This window comes from Oryctolagus cuniculus, chromosome 9 (genome assembly GCF_964237555.1).
Source record: "Oryctolagus cuniculus chromosome 9, mOryCun1.1, whole genome shotgun sequence".
Lineage (NCBI taxonomy): Eukaryota > Metazoa > Chordata > Mammalia > Lagomorpha > Leporidae > Oryctolagus > Oryctolagus cuniculus.
In genome coordinates, this window is record NC_091440.1 from 68,440,589 (window position 1) to 68,458,220 (window position 17,632).

The 17,632-nt window shown below is 37.9% G+C and overlaps 1 protein-coding gene across 9 annotated transcripts in view; it reads left to right on the plus strand.

Moving 5' to 3' along the window:
* The window catches only part of FNDC3A (fibronectin type III domain containing 3A), a 183,540-nt gene that overhangs the window by 85,159 nt on the left and 80,749 nt on the right, over nt 1–17,632 (plus strand). For all 9 annotated transcript variants that reach the window (XM_070048854.1, XM_070048856.1, XM_070048857.1 and 6 more), the window contains 3 exons: nt 10,399–10,636; nt 15,553–15,822; nt 16,648–16,706. In XM_070048854.1, coding sequence (XP_069904955.1) covers nt 10,399–10,636; nt 15,553–15,822; nt 16,648–16,706 — 567 coding nt within the window. The remainder of the gene's footprint in view (nt 1–10,398; nt 10,637–15,552; nt 15,823–16,647; nt 16,707–17,632) is intronic.

The window sequence follows — 17,632 nt, forward strand, 5'->3', positions numbered from 1 at the left end:
ACACCCCCATTACCAACATACCAGCATTACACAACATACACAATTCCTGATGTTAGAAAACACAAGGTTTAATTGCCTCCTACACATCCTTGAAAAGCACCATCTCACTATCCAGAACCCACAGGGTAGGATTCACCTATTCCTGGAGGAATGTGGGAAATAGAGAATCCCACATCTTTTGCAGTGAAACACCTGAAGCAGTTACTAGAAGGAGACCAGTGGGCTTTCAATTAGTCTCATAGTTTCTAAATTCTTATGCAACTGAAACACATGAGCTATTGCACCTACTGCCCAGGAAAACTTCCATGGACTACAGAAAATTTAGTACATATGGGACAAGGCCATGGTGGCCTTATGTCATAGCAAGTTCCAAAAGCTACTTCTAAAGAAGATGACGAAAAACTGAAAAAAATTAGTAGGAGCAGTACAAGCAAGGGGAAATGGGCAGTTCAACTAGGAATACACATCACCCACCAAGGCTGCCTTCCATCCATTCAGTTGGAGTGAACCAAGGAAAGAGCAGCTATTTGGTGTTTTTTGGCCTACCCTGCTTTGTGTCTTTATACCTCCTGTTTTCCTTGCTAGAGCCACAAGGTAGTTTTCAAGACTTTTCAGTTCATCTATCCCAGATATGCTGGACTGACTACAGTCCACACTGCCCCCCTGTTCCCCTTTAATGTTTTAGCCCAGTTTGGATCAAAGTGTTGGGAAGAAACTTTTTGTTTCTGGTCATGTGGCTCATGTTCTGGTTCAAGGTAGACAGAAAGTAGTATGTGAAATCTAGTTTATCTAAAGTGCCCAGGTAATGTCAGCTGAATAATGACCCCAAAGGATACCAACATCCTAACTAGAAACACTTAGAAAACACTCATCATTAAGAGCCAGATTCAAGACACAGCTAATCACTTGACACCTTGTTCAATACTTGACACATAAGCAAACACAGTGTTTGCAGATCTTAGAAGCTGGGAGTTGAATCAAGATGATTGTAACAAAGTACAGGTTGTGCCAACTTGGTAGGAACCAAGTAGCATACACATGAATAGCTACCATCTTGATACCTTCTAGATTTTATATATTGATCTCTTCTTTTGACAACAAATTTTATCACCTCCATTCCTTACTTAGATGTATCTGTCATATAAGGCCAACCAATGAGGGTCAAATAATGTTTTTGCTACATCATGTTTTTAATAATTCAGACACACTAATATAATTCAGCAAATTGCCGGCGCCACGGCTCAATAGGCTAATCCTCCACCTAGCGGCGCCGGCACACCGGGTTCTAGTCCTGGTCGGAGCGCCGGATTCTGTCCCGGTTGCCCCCCTTCAGGCCAGTTCTCTGCTATGGCCTGGGAGTGCAATGGATGATGGCCCAAGTACTTGGGCCCTGCACCCCATGGGAGACCAGGAGAAGCACCTGGCTCCTGCCTTCGGATCAGCGCGGTGCGCCGGCCGCAGCGCGCCGGCTGCGGCGGCCATTGGAGGGTGAACCAACGGCAAAAGGAAGACCTTTCTCTCTGTCTGTCTCTCTTACTGTCCTCTCTGCCTGTCAAAGAAAAATAATAATTCAGCAAATTAATGTTTCCTAAAAAGTTTGACCAAGCAAGGAAAGACTGGAAAATTAAAATCCAGTATTTGGACCACTTAGATCCGTCACTGAGGAAATAATAGTGGTTGCTAAGAATATATTTGGACAGAAAAGTGAAAGTTCCAAGAGATAGATCTTAAATTAAGATTGAGAGTTAATCAAAGTGTTTATAGGAAAAATGCATGAAGAAGATTTTAGTTTTTGAGTTTGTGATATTTGTACCATCTTCATATCCCTATTAAGTTTAGAAGCACTTTTTTTCACTTTTTACTTGAAAGACAAAGTGGGGGAGTCTTTCTTCTAGATCACCCCAAAACTCTGACAACAGCTAGGGCTGGGCCAGGCCAAAACCAGGAAGCAAGAAACCAATCTGGGCTCCCATGTGGATGGTAGGAACCTTAATACTTGAGCCATCACCTGATGCAGGAGTAGGAAGATAGATCAGAAGCAGAGCCAAGACTTGAACCAGGCTTTTCAGTGCAAGATGTGGGCATCTTAACCTCTGAGCCAAACACTTAGCTCATTTTTATATACATAAAAAATACAAACATATTGTTTTAACTCCATTTTTGCAGAGAACATCAGATAGCCAGGATACCAGACATTGAGTTACTTTGTAATTGGTTCTGTTTACCTTATTTGAAATTTGAAAAGCCCCATATATGCTGTTATATTCTTTACATTCTCATTCAAGAATTCTGCAGTGTTATTTATTTTGTAATCTTTGTTCCTTATTGCTGTGATACTTTTTAGCATGATACTCAACAATAAAGAGAAACTGTATTATTTTATTCTGTTGACCATAAATATTGGAGAGAAAAGTTATGTAAGTACAGAATAGCCCTACCACCATAAGGGTAGACTCCTAAGAGCACTGGTGCCCCTTTCCACTTTTGTACAAAGATTGTTAAATGGCAAAAGTAGATTTATTTCAGTTATATGTGTGGCTTTAAGTTGTTGGATTAGATTAAAATGGGTCTTTTTTTTTTTTTCCCTGAAGGAGGGAGAGATAAAGTTCTCCCATTCACTTGTTCTCTCTGCATATGACTTCAACAGCTATGGCCAAGCCAAGCTAAAGCCAGGAGCCTGGAACTCAATCTGGATCTCCCACTTAGGTGACAAGGACTCAAATACTGGAGTCATCACTTGCTGCCTCCCAGGTTGTACATCAATAAGAAGCTAGAAGGACTGGTGCTGTGACATAGTAGGTTAAGCCTTCACCTGTGGCACCAGCATCCCATAGGGGCACTGGTTCATGTCCCAGCTGCTTTTCTGATCCAGTCCTCTGCTTATGGCCTGGGAAAGCAGTGTAAGATTGCCCAAGTATTTGGGCCTCTGCACCCACATGGGAGACCCCGAAGAAGCTTCTAGCTTCTAGCTCCTGCCTCCTGATCCTCCCAGCTCCAGCTGTTGTGGTCATTTCAGGAATGAACCAGCTGATGGAACACCTCTCACTATCTCTCCCTGTTTCTGTAATTTGCCTCTCAAATAAATAATCTTAAAAAAAAAAAATGGGAGTTATGAGTTGGACCCAGGCATTGTTACTGAGATACAGGTGTCCCATGCAGCAACTTAACCTAACACAGTGACGGACAACCCAAGCAGCAGGTAGAGCAAATGCCCACTCCTTGATAATTTTTTTTTGGAAAATTATTAATTTTTTTAAACTTTTATTAGCCATAATACTGTATAAGATTTTTGTCCCATATCATGGGTAGACCCAAAACTAAGTAAAATCTTATGCAGAAAGCAAAATGAAGTTGTCTACCAAAAGCTTAAATGTAAAAAAAATTAATCTTCCAAACAAAATATGGAAAATATATTTAGTGATAGACAACCAATAGATCAGTATTTTGCCTGTTTTTTTTTTCTAATCATGATTACATAGAAAACTGGAAAACTACTGAAAGGGTAAAGGAAAAAAATGCATTGAATGTTACTTAATTTATAAAGTGCAATATTCTCTGTAAATATTTAGTGTATATTCCTTTACCCTTTTGGCTGATTCCAAAAAATTATAAGCATTATTGACTATGTATAATGTTTATATTTAATATGGTCATTTCCCTGTACCATTAAATATACTTCAGAAATCCTTAAGTTTTGGAAGTCTTATAATCTGCTGTATCAATATATTTCAATTTGTTATTGTCACTTTATGATTACTGTTATATATTAATGTTAGCCGTCGCAAAGCACACCGGACACCGGAGTAAGGGAAAAGGTTTATTGGGGAACACCCTACAGACTGGAGTGAAGGGGCAGCAAAGGAAAAAGAGAGAAAGAGAATATAAGAGAAACAGAGAGGAGAGGAGCTAGCAAGGAGAGAAGAGAGAGCAGAGAAGAGGAGAAAGGAGAGCAGAGCCAAGAGAGAAGGACCAAGAGAGCAGGGAGCAGAGCCAAGAGAGAGGAGAGAGCCCAGGAGAGAAATACCTAGAGAGCACGTGTTCAGGAACAGGCCCCTTTAAAACTTCACCTGAGGGCGGGCAGGGAAGCAGGAGCAGCGAATCCCATTAGGATGGGGGTGGAGCCTGGCTCAGGTAGCTGGGCAATGCAGCCATCTGGCTAAAACTGCCCCAGTTTCCTAATAATTACTTACACTGTTTCCAACTTTTCTTTTGCAATTATAAAAGTTATAGTGAATATCTGCACAAATCTTAGTGTTGTTTTTTATTTTCTTGGGATAGATTTTTGGAAATGGACTTACTGAATTCAAAGGGTTTTTTAGGAAAAGAGTTGCAGATTGGTGCCTTCTCACACGGGGCACCAAAATGTTAGGAAAAGAGGCGCAGAATAGAGAGGAGGGAATGTACGAATTTACAGCCAGACCGAATTTATCCAGAGAAAATAAATCCATAGAGGTGGGTGACCAACTACCCACGTGCACACCCCAGTGCCTGGCTTTTTTATATTTTAGGAGGGCTGGGGATAGGGGTGGGGTAGGGGGCTGCTGGCAGAGGGGAATTCCTGGAACTGGTCTTTCAAGTGTTCAGAGCTGCTGGTCTTTCAGGTGGCTGTGGGGGGTGGGGTGGGGTATGAAGACAATAGCATGTGAGACCCAATTGAAATTCAAGGGCAAGGAATACATTCCAAAGTTTATCTCCTTTAGGCAGTGAGGGAGAATGGCTGAGGCTTATGTCCTTGTTCCATCAGGTTTGAACTTTTTAAAGGCTCTGGTTACATGCTAAATTTTTTCCAGTAAAGCTTGTATCATTTCACTGCCCACTGAGTGACAGTTTGCTGCATCCTGACCAACTTCACTTAGAATATTCATTACTGTTGCTTTCTTGTAGCTTTTCTTTATGAGGGAAATTTTCAAACCTAATACAAACATAGTGAAATCAGACATGAGCCCCTAAAATCTACACAAAAATGTGGCTCTTTAAAGTTCCCCAGAATTGCTATTTGGGATGCCACATACGCTATCGGAATTTGGGGTGCCATACGATTTCACCATATGCTTACTAATAAATCCCCAATATCAGTAAGCCTAAGAGGGTTCTTGCCTAATATTTAGAGAAGAATTCTAAATACCGGCACAGATAAATGAGGCAGCATGGTACATTTTAAGCTTTAAATCGATTTTAGCCTGTATGGCTGCCTACTTCAATAGGATGAGTAGTATAATTAACCTCCCTTGTGCCCATAACTCAGCTTCAACAATTATTCATTTGTTGCTTTTGTTGTTTTCTCACTCACGCCCCATTTTAAAAATTATTGGACTATTTTTAAGCAATTTGTAAGCATCATTGTCATTTCACCTATAATCAGTACTTTTTTTCTATTTAGACTTAACCAGCAGCTTCAATTGTTACATTTCAAGTATATTTGTGTTTTAAAAGTAAAATAAAAAGCCTCGAAGGATACAAAATTATTTGAATAAGAGATACCTTGTCTATACACCAAAGTGATATATTCTACTCAAAGATAACTTCCATAGACATTAGTGGGGCCTGTTTCTCTTAATTTTAGGTATAACATTAATGAGGTTTCTTATTACAGTTTAACAAGAAGGAAGGAAAGGTGAGAAATTGGTATAACATAGAGGCGGAAATGCGTGCCCACTGAACTTAGATATCAAATGAGAAAACAAAACAGAAAGCAAATGATGGTAAGAGTCAAAGTGACTTGATTCACTAACAAATAGGAATAACTTATAAGCCCTAGGAGCAGTGACCTACAGAACAGAGAAACACTTGATATTTTAGTGATGACATTAATAACTTAGCAAGAAAAGTTTACCAACAAGCTGAAGTGGGACTCCAGAAAGGCAACATAGGACATTCTCCTACCTTTCTTGTATTGCCTCCCTTAAGAGTTTTTTATGGAATGTGGGTTGTTACAGTGATGAGAAGGTACCTAACAGGGAAGGATTGTAGATCTCATAATGTGGGGAAAGAGCCAGTGTACTTCAGGGAAGTTTCAGGCTACTCCTTTGAACTGTGCTTGCTATTTCACTTTGCCTTCATGTGAACACACAGGGTGAGGTCAGTACATTGTTCCAAAATTCTGCAAACTGGTCTGATCTCAGTCTTCTCTTCATCTCTCCCCAGGGAGGCTGTGGGAACCTTAAAGTAGGAGCCTTAGAGGTTTAGATGAGGATGAAGAAGTATAGTATGGAGCTGGGGAGAAAGGAAGTTATTGTCATTGACTGTGTGTGTGTTGAATCAGTGGTTAAAAATCGCTGTATTATTAAGTAAAAGTAGTTCTGGGTTCAGGGTAAGACTAGGGAAGTAGGCTGCTAACTGTGGAGGGGAAGCAAAGATGGTAGGAATTGAGGATGTCACGAAACTGTTAGCTCGATGGTGTTAAGAGGGGAGAAAGAAATGACATATTTCTGATCTTTTTTTTTTTTTTTTTCACTAATACTTTTGCAGCATCCTCCATGTGCTAACTACTATTCTAGGTCCTGATAAGAAAGCAGTAAGCAAGACAGATTTATCATGGAGCTTATATTCTGGTGGCAAAGACACAGACAATATAAAATATCGTAGTAAACACAACCTGCACCTTTCCTCAGTTATGCCTGTGTACAATAAAAGGAAACAGAGCTTTGCCTAATTAGAACTTAGGTGGTATCTGTGGTTAGAGGATCGGGCTATGTCGATAGCCCCATTTAATTATATTTTGTTGTGTATGTTTTTATTAACTTGACTAATTTGAATTTTATCTTTTTTCTCCCGTTTTACAACTTGCTGCTTTTATTTGTATCATCACCATCCATGTACCCTGTCTTAGCAGGTGGTTTTGAAGTCTTTGACTTCTCTCTGAAGTTACAACTCTTTTTTTTTTTTTTTTTAAGATTTATTTATTTATCTGAAAGTCAGAGTTACATAGAGAGAGGAGAGGCAGAGAGAGAGAGAGAGAGAGAGATGTCCTCCATCTGATGGTTCACTCCCCAGATGGCCGCAACAGCCAGAACTGTGCCAATCTGGAGCCAGGAGCCTCCTCCAGGTCTCCCACGTGGGTGCAGAGACCCAAATACCTGGGCCATCCTCCACTGCTCTCCCAGGCCACAGCAGAGAGCTGGATGGGAAGTGGAGTAGCCAGGTGTTGAACCAGCATCCATATGGGATGCCTGTGCTTCAGGCCAGGGTGTTAACCCACTGCGCCACAGCACCGGCCCCTGAAGTTACAACTCTTTAGATCATTACTTGAAGGTAGCATTCTACATCCTCTTGGTCTTGTTTAGATTCTTTTTTATTTCCCTCTACATCTGAGTTTTTTTGTGGGTTCTTTGTGAGGGGTTGTTAATTTTGATAAAATCCACATAAAGTAAAATTTATCATGTTAAACATTTTTAAATACAGAGTTCAGTGGCATTGAATACATTATTGCAGCACCATTACCACTATCCAAACACAAAACTTTTCTGAAAATGGAGGCTTTAAACCTGTTAAGCAGTAACCCCTTATTTCCTCCTCCCCTAGTTTATCTTGATGTCTCCTAAGTGTTCTTTATCAACAAAAAACTGGTTTTCACTTCATGAGCAATTTAGCCATTTCTTTTTGAACCAAATGAGGTCTTATGAAACAAATAAAAGCCACTAAATGATCTATGAATTCCATGCCCACAAAGTTTATAACAACATAGTCTGGAGCAGATTGCCTGAGGTCAAATATCAGCTCCTCGATTTTCTACTTCTGTGACTCTGAGCTCGGTATTTAACATCTCCATCTGAAAAATGGAGATAGTAGTACTTAATGTTATCATTATTATGGGGATTTTAATATTTGTCCTTTGGAAAACTTCTGAGTTATAAAGGTAGATGTGTAAATCTGGAAAACTAACCCTGCAATGTTATAAATATAAAATAAATGCAGTAGAAATTACTGGAGGGGGAAAGGTCACTGAGATTGTGGTGCTCAGGAGGACTTCATTGAGGAACAATCAAAAGGAACCTTCCACATACTTCTAACCTCACATCTCTAGTTATGTTCTCTAGTCTCTGATCTGTATTCTCAAACTCCGCTTTCTCATCTGTAACCAAGACAAACTTTCCTGCTCCTCTCAGACCCAGTGCCCACACTAAAATATTTGAGCCTACCCCCATTTGCCTGTTTAAGCACATTACTCTAGCATTTTCACTTTCTGTCTTCATCTTTTTTTTACTCTTTGCTGGCTCTTTCTAATTGGTGTGTAAGGGTGTTCATTGTTCTTACTAAACAGAACATAAAAGTGTCTTGCCTCCACTGCTGCATTCCTCAGAGTAATAAACCAGATGTCTGCATGGTTACTTCCTTCAAATCTCTGCTGATTTCACTTTATCAATAAGTTCTACCCTGGTCACACTCTTATTCTGCAACCCATCACCCTCTTTTACTCACAGTGTTTATCACTTTGTTACATGCTAATTTATTCTTGTTGCAGTTTGTTGTCCCTGAGGTGATTCTTCTAAATTATCAATTGATTTTGTTCAAAAGCAAGTATTTGTTTAGAGTTGAAGAGATAAACTTAGAGCTAGTTTAGGAGAGATAGATAGGATTCCCAAGGTTATAGATTAAGGGGGAGCAAAGTGAAGAGGAAAAAAAATGTTTAATCAAAAGTACAAGATATAGAAATGTAGAAGTCGGCGTGAAGGCAGATTTTTGGTATTCTAGCCTAGTTGCAGTCAGGGGTTCAGGATCTGGTGCAGAAGAAAGATTCAACTACAAAGATAGGTTGGAAGCAGGTTGAATGAGTGAAGTGGAGAGACTTTGAAGATTCATGAATCAGAATGACAAAGGTTAAAGTGTCAGTGTGACAGATCCTGTGGCTAAGCATGCTCAGTATTCATCCCAAAGTGCTTCTAATGGCCATCCTGTAAGTTAGAAACTGAAATGCTATAAATACTTCCCAGATTCCCTTCTCTTGGGTTTCTAGATATGCCCTGGTCATGTGTACTTATCTGAGACTTAAATTCAGAACTGAGTTAAACAGGGAGAAAATCGGGGTATGAGGCATCCATTTTGCTGGAAGCATGGTGTTGTGGTTCTAGACTCAGCATATAAAAACAGTGAACTTGTTTGGTCTTCCAGTCTCATGTTCTATGTGTTACCAGAGAAGCAAATGGGTCCTTGTCTTTGTGCAAGAAAGAATTCAGGCATGAGACAGAGAGTAGTGGAAAGCAAAGTAGCAAGGTTTATTAGGGTAGGGACATCTGTAAGAAAAGATGGGCACCTCTCCAGACAGGACCTGAGAAAGAATGCGCAGTTTAAATTTAGGTTGGGGCTTTTAAGGGGATGGGTCTTGCCTTCCCTCCCCCTCTCCTCCTCCTTCCAAAGGACTTGTTGGATGTAAATACGAAAAATTCCTTTCTGAGTTTTCCCCTGAAGTTATCAGACAGGGGAAGCCTGGCTGGCGTTGCCTTGCCTTAGAAGAAGGATGAGTATCGGGTAGTAGGGGCAGGACTTTGAAGTGCAGATACTGGGCTGCACCTGGAAGGTTATCGAGAGGATGCTGGACCTAGATGTCAACTCCTTAGGCCTTTGACACACACACCTAAGCAAGCTCATTTCTGACTTCCTACCTAACAGATGGAGATAGTTTAATAGTCTATTTAATGTTTTTAATTTAGGCTTATCCCTATCCAAATACATGTGTTTTCTAGTATACCTATGCTGCCAAGCATATATATGTTTATATATAAAAGTGATTGTCCTTAAGTATAATGAAACTTTTCCTTCCTGATAATTTCAGGATTTGCCTTTAATTATCACTTTACATGGTAGTTTTTTTTTTCTTGTAAATGTACAATTTCTAAGTTGCAAATCCACAGATATTTTTCTTAACTAAAAGTTAGCATATTTGGTATTTGTCTCCTCCAGAATGATAAACTGTTAAACTGTCCTGGTCATGGTCATAAAAATTTAGTACCTGAATCATAACATAGTTGAGCTTTAGGAGTCTGGATCTAGTTTTGTTTTTATTTTTGTTTTTTTCTATTTGGTCTTTCCACAACTTGTTTTCTTCCTACCACCAGTCATAAAATAAAGGAAATTAATTCCTGACCCTATTATGTCTAAACCAAAATCACTGCATCAGTAAATGCACGTAACATGCAGGCTAAATTCCTAATAGCATAGCTCATTATTCATATTATTATTCGGTCTCATTAGTGTCTTAGGATTTATAAAGACTTGTACAACAGAAGCTACTTCATGTTTTTCAATGATAAAGCATATGTACTGAGTATGTTTCATATTTTCATGTTTATTCTCTTAAGATTTTTAATTAACTTCTAATAGCATAATTTTTTTTACTATGACATTTTTAAAGAATTGTTTGTATGCTGTGGAAGACACTTTTATCCTGTGTTCATTTTGTAGGTTATTGAAGACAATGGTGTTCGAAGAGTTGTTGTGGTTCCTCAGGCCCCAGAGTTTCACCCTGGTGGTCACACAGTCATCCACCGCTCCCCACATCCTCCTCTTCCTGGTTTCATTCCTGTCCCAACCATGATGCCCCCTCCACCACGCCATATGTACTCACCAGTCACTGGAGCTGGAGACATGGCAACACAGTATATGCCACAGTATCAGTCTTCACAAGTGTATGGAGATGTAGGTAAGACAGCTAAACTATTCATGTTTGATTGAATTGGATATTCTTCACTTGGATGTAATAGATACTGTCATCACATCTGTAAAAAAGACAACAAACAGTAATGATATCACAATCATTTTCTATTGCCCAAGTGCCATGTTAGTGTATTATCCTCATGCTCACCCTTGGAGACAGATGAGTAAACAGAAAATCAAACAGAACATCATAGGGAACCGTGTTCAAACAAGGTGCCTTTTCCTCTGACTTGAGGTAGACAGTATGAGATTTTCAGCCTGAATAGCTATGTCATTGTTTAATTCTTCAGACTGTGCCACTACACAAAATTGCTGAGTTCTTTAAGGAATTAAGATGACAGAAAAAGCTATAACCTCTACCCTCAAGGAATTAATAAATTTGAGGGAAGAAAAGACTATTGCATATACATAAAATAAAGTCTATCTTTTCCATGGCTTTAAATACCACCTACATACTACAGCTCTCAAATTTATATTTCAGCCAGAACTTCTCTTATAAACCCCAGACTTCTGTTCTGTTTTTTGTTTACTACACTTGGATATTTTATACATTTCAACCCAGACATTTCTAATACAAATCTCAGTTTTGAACCCATATAACCTTTCTTTCTGCTACTTCTCCCAGTAGCGGGTAACACTCGCCATTTAGTTTGCTCGAGTGAAAACCAGATGGTTGAATTTGATTCCTTCTCTTTCTTTTTTTTTTTTTTTTTTTTTTGATTCCTTCTCTTTCAACCCCACACCATTTGGTATCAGTTTTCTTTTTACCACCTTCTTCTCTGCTGCTCCTCAAATCCTGTCTGCCATCAGCTCTTTCCAGGGCAGCTCAGCAGCAGAGTATTGTTGATTTTCTTCTTCCTTTCTTGCCTCTAATAATCACTCAGTCTTGGTAGTCATTTGAAAATATTAATCTGACTGTTTTCCTATTTCAAAGATTTCAGTGACTTCCTATTGCATTTAGAATAAAATCCTAAACACTTCCCCCTAGAACAGAGTTTCTCAAATGTGCTGCTAGTCAAGTTTCAAGATGAGTAAGTCTTCGTTGTAGAGGACATTGTAGGATGCATTGTAGAATGGTTAACAACCTCCCTGGCCTCTCCCCACTAAGTTTGCTCTAGCACACAGTTCTCACAGGGCTCCCCACCCCTACACACCCCCAAATTATAACATCTAGAAATATCCAAACATTGCCTCATGAACTCCAGGGGCCAAGATTAGCTGTCACAAACTGCTGCCCTGCTGCCCTTAACTGCCTTGTCCTACTGCTTCCTCTAATCTAGTTCTTCACAAACTTCTAATCTCTTCTTGTCTTAGGGCCTCTATGTGTGATGTGCTCTTTTCCAGGAATGTTCTCCCTTTTCTGTAGAAAATTTATTTTTTCCTTTAAAATTCAGCTTTTAGAGAGACTTCCCTGCCCTTTATCAGTCTCTAAACAGAAAGCTCATTTGTTTTTTTCACATACCTTAACACAATTTTATTTTTTATTTTTCTGTCTTCATTATCTGACTGTAAACCCCCTAAGAACTGAATCTATATTGTTTATCACTGTTTCCCTTATACTTAACAGTGTCTATCACCTATGGTTAGTAAATCTGTGGAAGAAATAACTCTAAATACAAGATTTAAATTATGCAGCACAGCTTTATGTAATGAATATATTATATCACATATGTATTTCTCAGACTTCTGTTGCCCAGTAATGCAGATTGATTCACTCGAACTGGGTGGAGCTTGAGATTCTGCTTTACTAACAATCTCCCAGGTGGTAGCAAGAGTTCATACTGCAAATTAGTCTCATCCTTCTATTTTGTTTACTGCTAATTAAGACTTAATTTTTTTAATGCATTTGATAAAATTACAAGCAAAAAACTAGGTATTAGAATTATTACTATTTTGCATTGTTTAAAACTCATTGTTATTAAGGGATATGTACTAGAATACACAGATGTGATTTATAATAATGTGCAGGAGACAGACAAATCCACCAGCTAGCTACCCTGTTGTGTATGTAACATCATGAAGTTATAAGCCAGAGAACCCACCACTGGACCTTAATTGCTGACATTGCTGGATTTCTAACAGTAGCTCGCCACCATGACTCCTTGACCCCTTTTCCATGCACATTTTGTATGGGTTTCCAGAGTGGGACCTGAGCCAACGTTTCATTGTCAACAGTACCATTATTGATCCTGAACTTTGCTAGACACTATGCTCATATGTGTGTTGTCTTACATAATCTTCAAATAAAATTCTGCAAAATACAGATAAGGAAACTGAGACTCGGAAGTGCTAAGTAATTTCTGCAGGGTCACACTGCTTGTTAATTGCTGAAGATGTCAACCCTCTTAGATCTGTTTGATTAAATAAAGTTCCTCTTCTTTCTGGTAGTACATATTCTGTGTTTTCCCCCATATTTGTTTTTATTATTTTCTGTGGAGTAATAGATAAAATATAAAAAGCATTTGAGTAATGATGTTTTAAAAATGCATAGTAATTTATTAGTTTCTATGTTCTTGATCTTTTTTGTTAAGATATAATTCATGTAACAAAATTTACCACTTTAAGCCATACATTTCAGTAGTTTTCTGTACGTGCACTGTATACTATATTTAGTGCCCCTATTTAATTCCTAGGACATATCTATCATCCCCAAAAGAAACGTGGTACCTCTTCACAATCAGCCCCAATTGCTTCTTTCCTTCATTGCCTAATCTACTTTCTGTCTCTGTGGATTTGCATGTTTTGCATATTTAATATAAATATATAAGCTGTATGAATTTCACACGTAACTGTCACTAAAGTGTTCATATAGTATGTTGCCTTTGGTATCTAGCTTTTTTCTCTTTAACATAAAAATTTTAAGATTCATCTATGTTGTCACATGGAGCAGTACTTCATTCTTTTTTGACTGAATAATTCTACATTCTGTTGCTGTACCACATTTTGTTTATTTATTAGTTGATGGACATTATGCTGTTTTCATTTTTTATGAATAATACTACTGGAAACATTGTGTATTGACATTTTATGTTGACATGTTTTCTTGCCTCCTGGGTATATACCTAATAGTGGAATTGCTGGGTCATATGTTAATTTGATATCAGCAATGTGTATGAGGTTCAAATTTCTCCATATCCATGCTAAAATTTCTTACTGTCCTATCTTTTGATTATTGCCATCCTGTTGACTGTGAAGTTTTTATACGATTTTTATTTGGTTTTCCCTAATGACTGCCAACATTGCATATCTTTTCTTGTGCTTATTGGCCACTTCTATATGTTCTTTGGAGAAATGTCTGTTCACATCCTTCACCTGTTTTTTTAATTGGGTTGTCTTTTTATTGTTGAATTGTAAGAGTGTTTTATATATTCTGGATATAAGTCCCTTATCAGGTATATGGTTTGCAGATATTTTCCTCTATATTGTGTTTTTATTTTCTTCTTGGTATCCTTTGATACAGAGAAGGTTTTCATTTTGATGAAATTCAGGTTATTTTTTTCTTTGATTGTGCTTTTGATATCCTAGCTAAGAAGCTACTGCCTAGGCCGGCGCCGTGGCTCACTAGGCTAATCCTCCGCCTTGCGGCGCCGGCACACCGGGTTCTAGTCCCGGTCCGGGCACCAGATTCTGTACCGGTTGCCCCTCTTCCAGGCCAGCTCTCTGCTATGGCCAGGGAGTGCAGTGGAGGATGGCCCAAGTGCTTGGGCCCTGCACCCCATGGGAGACCAGGAGAAGCACCTGGCTCCTGCCATCGGATCAGCGTGCTGCGCCGGCTGCAGCGCACTGGCTGTGGTGGCCATTGGAGGGTGAACCAACGGCAAAGGAAGACCTTTCTCTCTGTCTCTCTTTCTCTCACTGTCCACTCTGCCTGTCAAAAAAAAAAAAAAAAAAAAAAAAAGAAGAAGAAGCTACTGCCTAATCCAAAGTCATGGAAATACACCACTCATGTTTTCTTCTAAGAGTTCTATAGTAAGCACTTACAGTTGTGTATTTAAATCATATGAATCATTTTTTGTACATGGTATGAAGTTAGGGCTTCACATTTATTCTTTAATATGTAGATACCCAAATTCCTGTGTTTATTATTCTAATGTTATTTTATATATCCTTGTATTAATTGCAAGACTATTATAGTAGTTTTCCAAAGCACTGCTGCATACTGCTCTCCTTAATGAGGCTTTTGAGACTGCTAAGAAGATGTTTTTCTCAGTACAAATTTTAAATTTAAAATAATAAACTCTGGGACAATTGATTCAGTAATGTTTATTGAGTATTTTGACTTTATTGTGCACTATATGAGACTTGTATTAGACATGAGTATGCTCATCTAAGTGCCAACTTTGAATTTATAGTATCTGAAGACCTAACACTTTATATGTAGATTTTGTCATTATTAAACAATCTAACCCTTTATTTTTTTGCCAACTTCCAAAATTTTTTTCAGTGATGATCTGCTTTCTTGAATCCTAAAGAAATTTAGCCAGTTTTCTTTTTACTTATTTTTTGTTCAAGATTAGAAGAGATGTGAAAAGTAATAGCTACAAAAAGGTAAAAAAAAAAAAAAAAAGCTATGGACAGCTCAATCTAAGTCTTCGTTCCTCGCCTACAATAATCATAGCATACCACCAAGCTGTTTCTATGGAAAGTAATAGTCAGTTGGGAGAAGATGAAGGAAAGAAATTTCTCTGTAAATGTACTTAATATATATAATTATAATCAAGTCACAAAGCTTGCTTCTGTCGGCTAGTGGAGACACAGAAATAGCTTTGTTTTGCAAAATTATTCTTTAAAATATTTTATGACAACTTTTTTATGATATATTTAGTTCCTGTTCTTTTTTCATGCCATGAACTTACTTGGAAAAAATGATCTTTATAAATTTGTTTTTTTATTTCTTCCTAGATGCTCACTCTACACATGGAAGATCCAACTTCAGAGATGAAAGATCTAGTAAAACATATGAACGTTTGCAGAAAAAATTAAAGGATCGCCAAGGAACACAGAAAGATAAAATGAACAGTCCACCATCATCACCCCAAAAATGCCCTTCTCCCATAAATGAACATAATGGGTTAATAAAAGGGCAGAATGCTAGTAGTATAAACACAGGCTCAACAAAAAACAAGTCAGGGAAAGGGAAAAGTGGTACACAAGTTGATACAGAAATAGAAGGTAACTATTTCAAATACTCAGCTGTCCTCATTGATACTTTTCATCATTATGCAATCTGCTAAAAGTATATTCTTTACATGATGGTCCAGATAATTTGTTGATTCATAGCCTAACACTGTGAATGTGAGAAATTTTAGAATCTAAATTGATAGCCAAATTCTTTTTTTATTGAGATTTCAAGTAGTGCAGGAAAATAATATCTGACTAGAAACTAAAATGCTTCCAACCTGAAGAACTGTCAAGATGTAGGCTGTGTTAATTCTTCCCTACCTTTTCCTAAAAATTCCCACTCCTTACTAGCAAAGTTTAATGTTTTAACAGCTTAATGGCTTGTGTATTAACAGCATTTACAAAAAAGTCCTCCATATAGTTAAGATCTTCTGGTCGTTCTTTTCAGCACTGATGTTTCAGAAGAGTTAAGCTAAAGCTTCATGTTAATCAGTAGTGACTATAAGTTATTATCAAGCCAATTATATTCCTGTTTTGCGAAACCACAATTAGGGCATGTCATGAAAACATAGTTAACTGAAGAGGTATAAGACTGACAGATGAGCACTTTCCAGAGCAAAGACTGTTACAATGAAAATTAAAATACAATCTCTATGAGAAAACTTCCAGATGTGTCTATATAGTGGTATTGTAATTAGTAATCACAGTAAAAATGGAAATAGAAACTGAGCAGAAGAGTGCTGAAGAGCCACAGACTGCTAAGTGTGAACAAAGAGATGAAAACTGGAAGAGGCTCAAATACCAAGCTACTTTCAGATGACATATTTGGGGGAACGGGATTAAGGTGGTTTTTGATTTGTTTGTTTGTTTTTTTAGAAAAAGATGAAGAAACTAAAGCATTTGAAGCACTTCTTTCTAACATTGTCAAACCAGTGGTAAGTATCTCATATATTTTCTTGACTTGCATATTTAGTATATTTATATTGGGTTTTATGTATTTTTTAGTCAGGCTTTTTTTAAAAATTATATATTAGAAACATGAAATTAATAATTGTGAATCTGATAAGGAGAGATATATTGATCAGTGAAGCAGAATATTGATGCAAGAATCATTTTTTAAACAAGGATGTAATAACACACTAGATAACAAACACTGTCAGAAAAGGCAGAGAACTAATAGTGTAAATAAAACTGATTATCAATGATTTTTACATTTTACATTACATTTTACATTTTATCATTTATATATAAAATATATCTAGTTAACTCCTTCTGGAGTTAAATAAAAAGAATGCAATAAAATCAAACAGTAGAAAAACTAGAAAATTAATATTTCCCAGTCCTTTGTAAGTGTAGATAGAATAAGAAAATTATGAAAAACTATGGCAGGAGCTTGCATTGTTGCGTAGCAGGTAAAGCCTATACCTGTGATGCCTGCATCCCATATAGGTGCCAGTTTGTGTCCTGGCTGCTCCACTTCTGATCTAGCTCCTTGCTGAAGGCCTGGGAAAAGCAATGGAAGATGGCCAAGTGCTTGGGTCCCTGCTACCCATGTGGGAGACCGAGGTAAAGTTCCTGGCTCCTGGCTTTAGCCTGGTCTAGCCCTAGCCATTGGGGCCAACTGGGAAGTGAACCAACAGATGGAAGATCTTTCTCTCTCTCTCTCTCTCTCTCTCCCTCTCTCTCTTTCACTGTGTGTGTCTCTCTCCTACTTTGACTTTCAAATAAATATTTTAAAAAACAAGAAAGAAAAGGTATGGAAGCAAAGTTAGCTACATAAAATTTGCTATATAGATCTAAAATAGCCTAAGTGAAGATTATATCCTCCTAGGAAAATTAACATCTGCTATAACTAAAGATT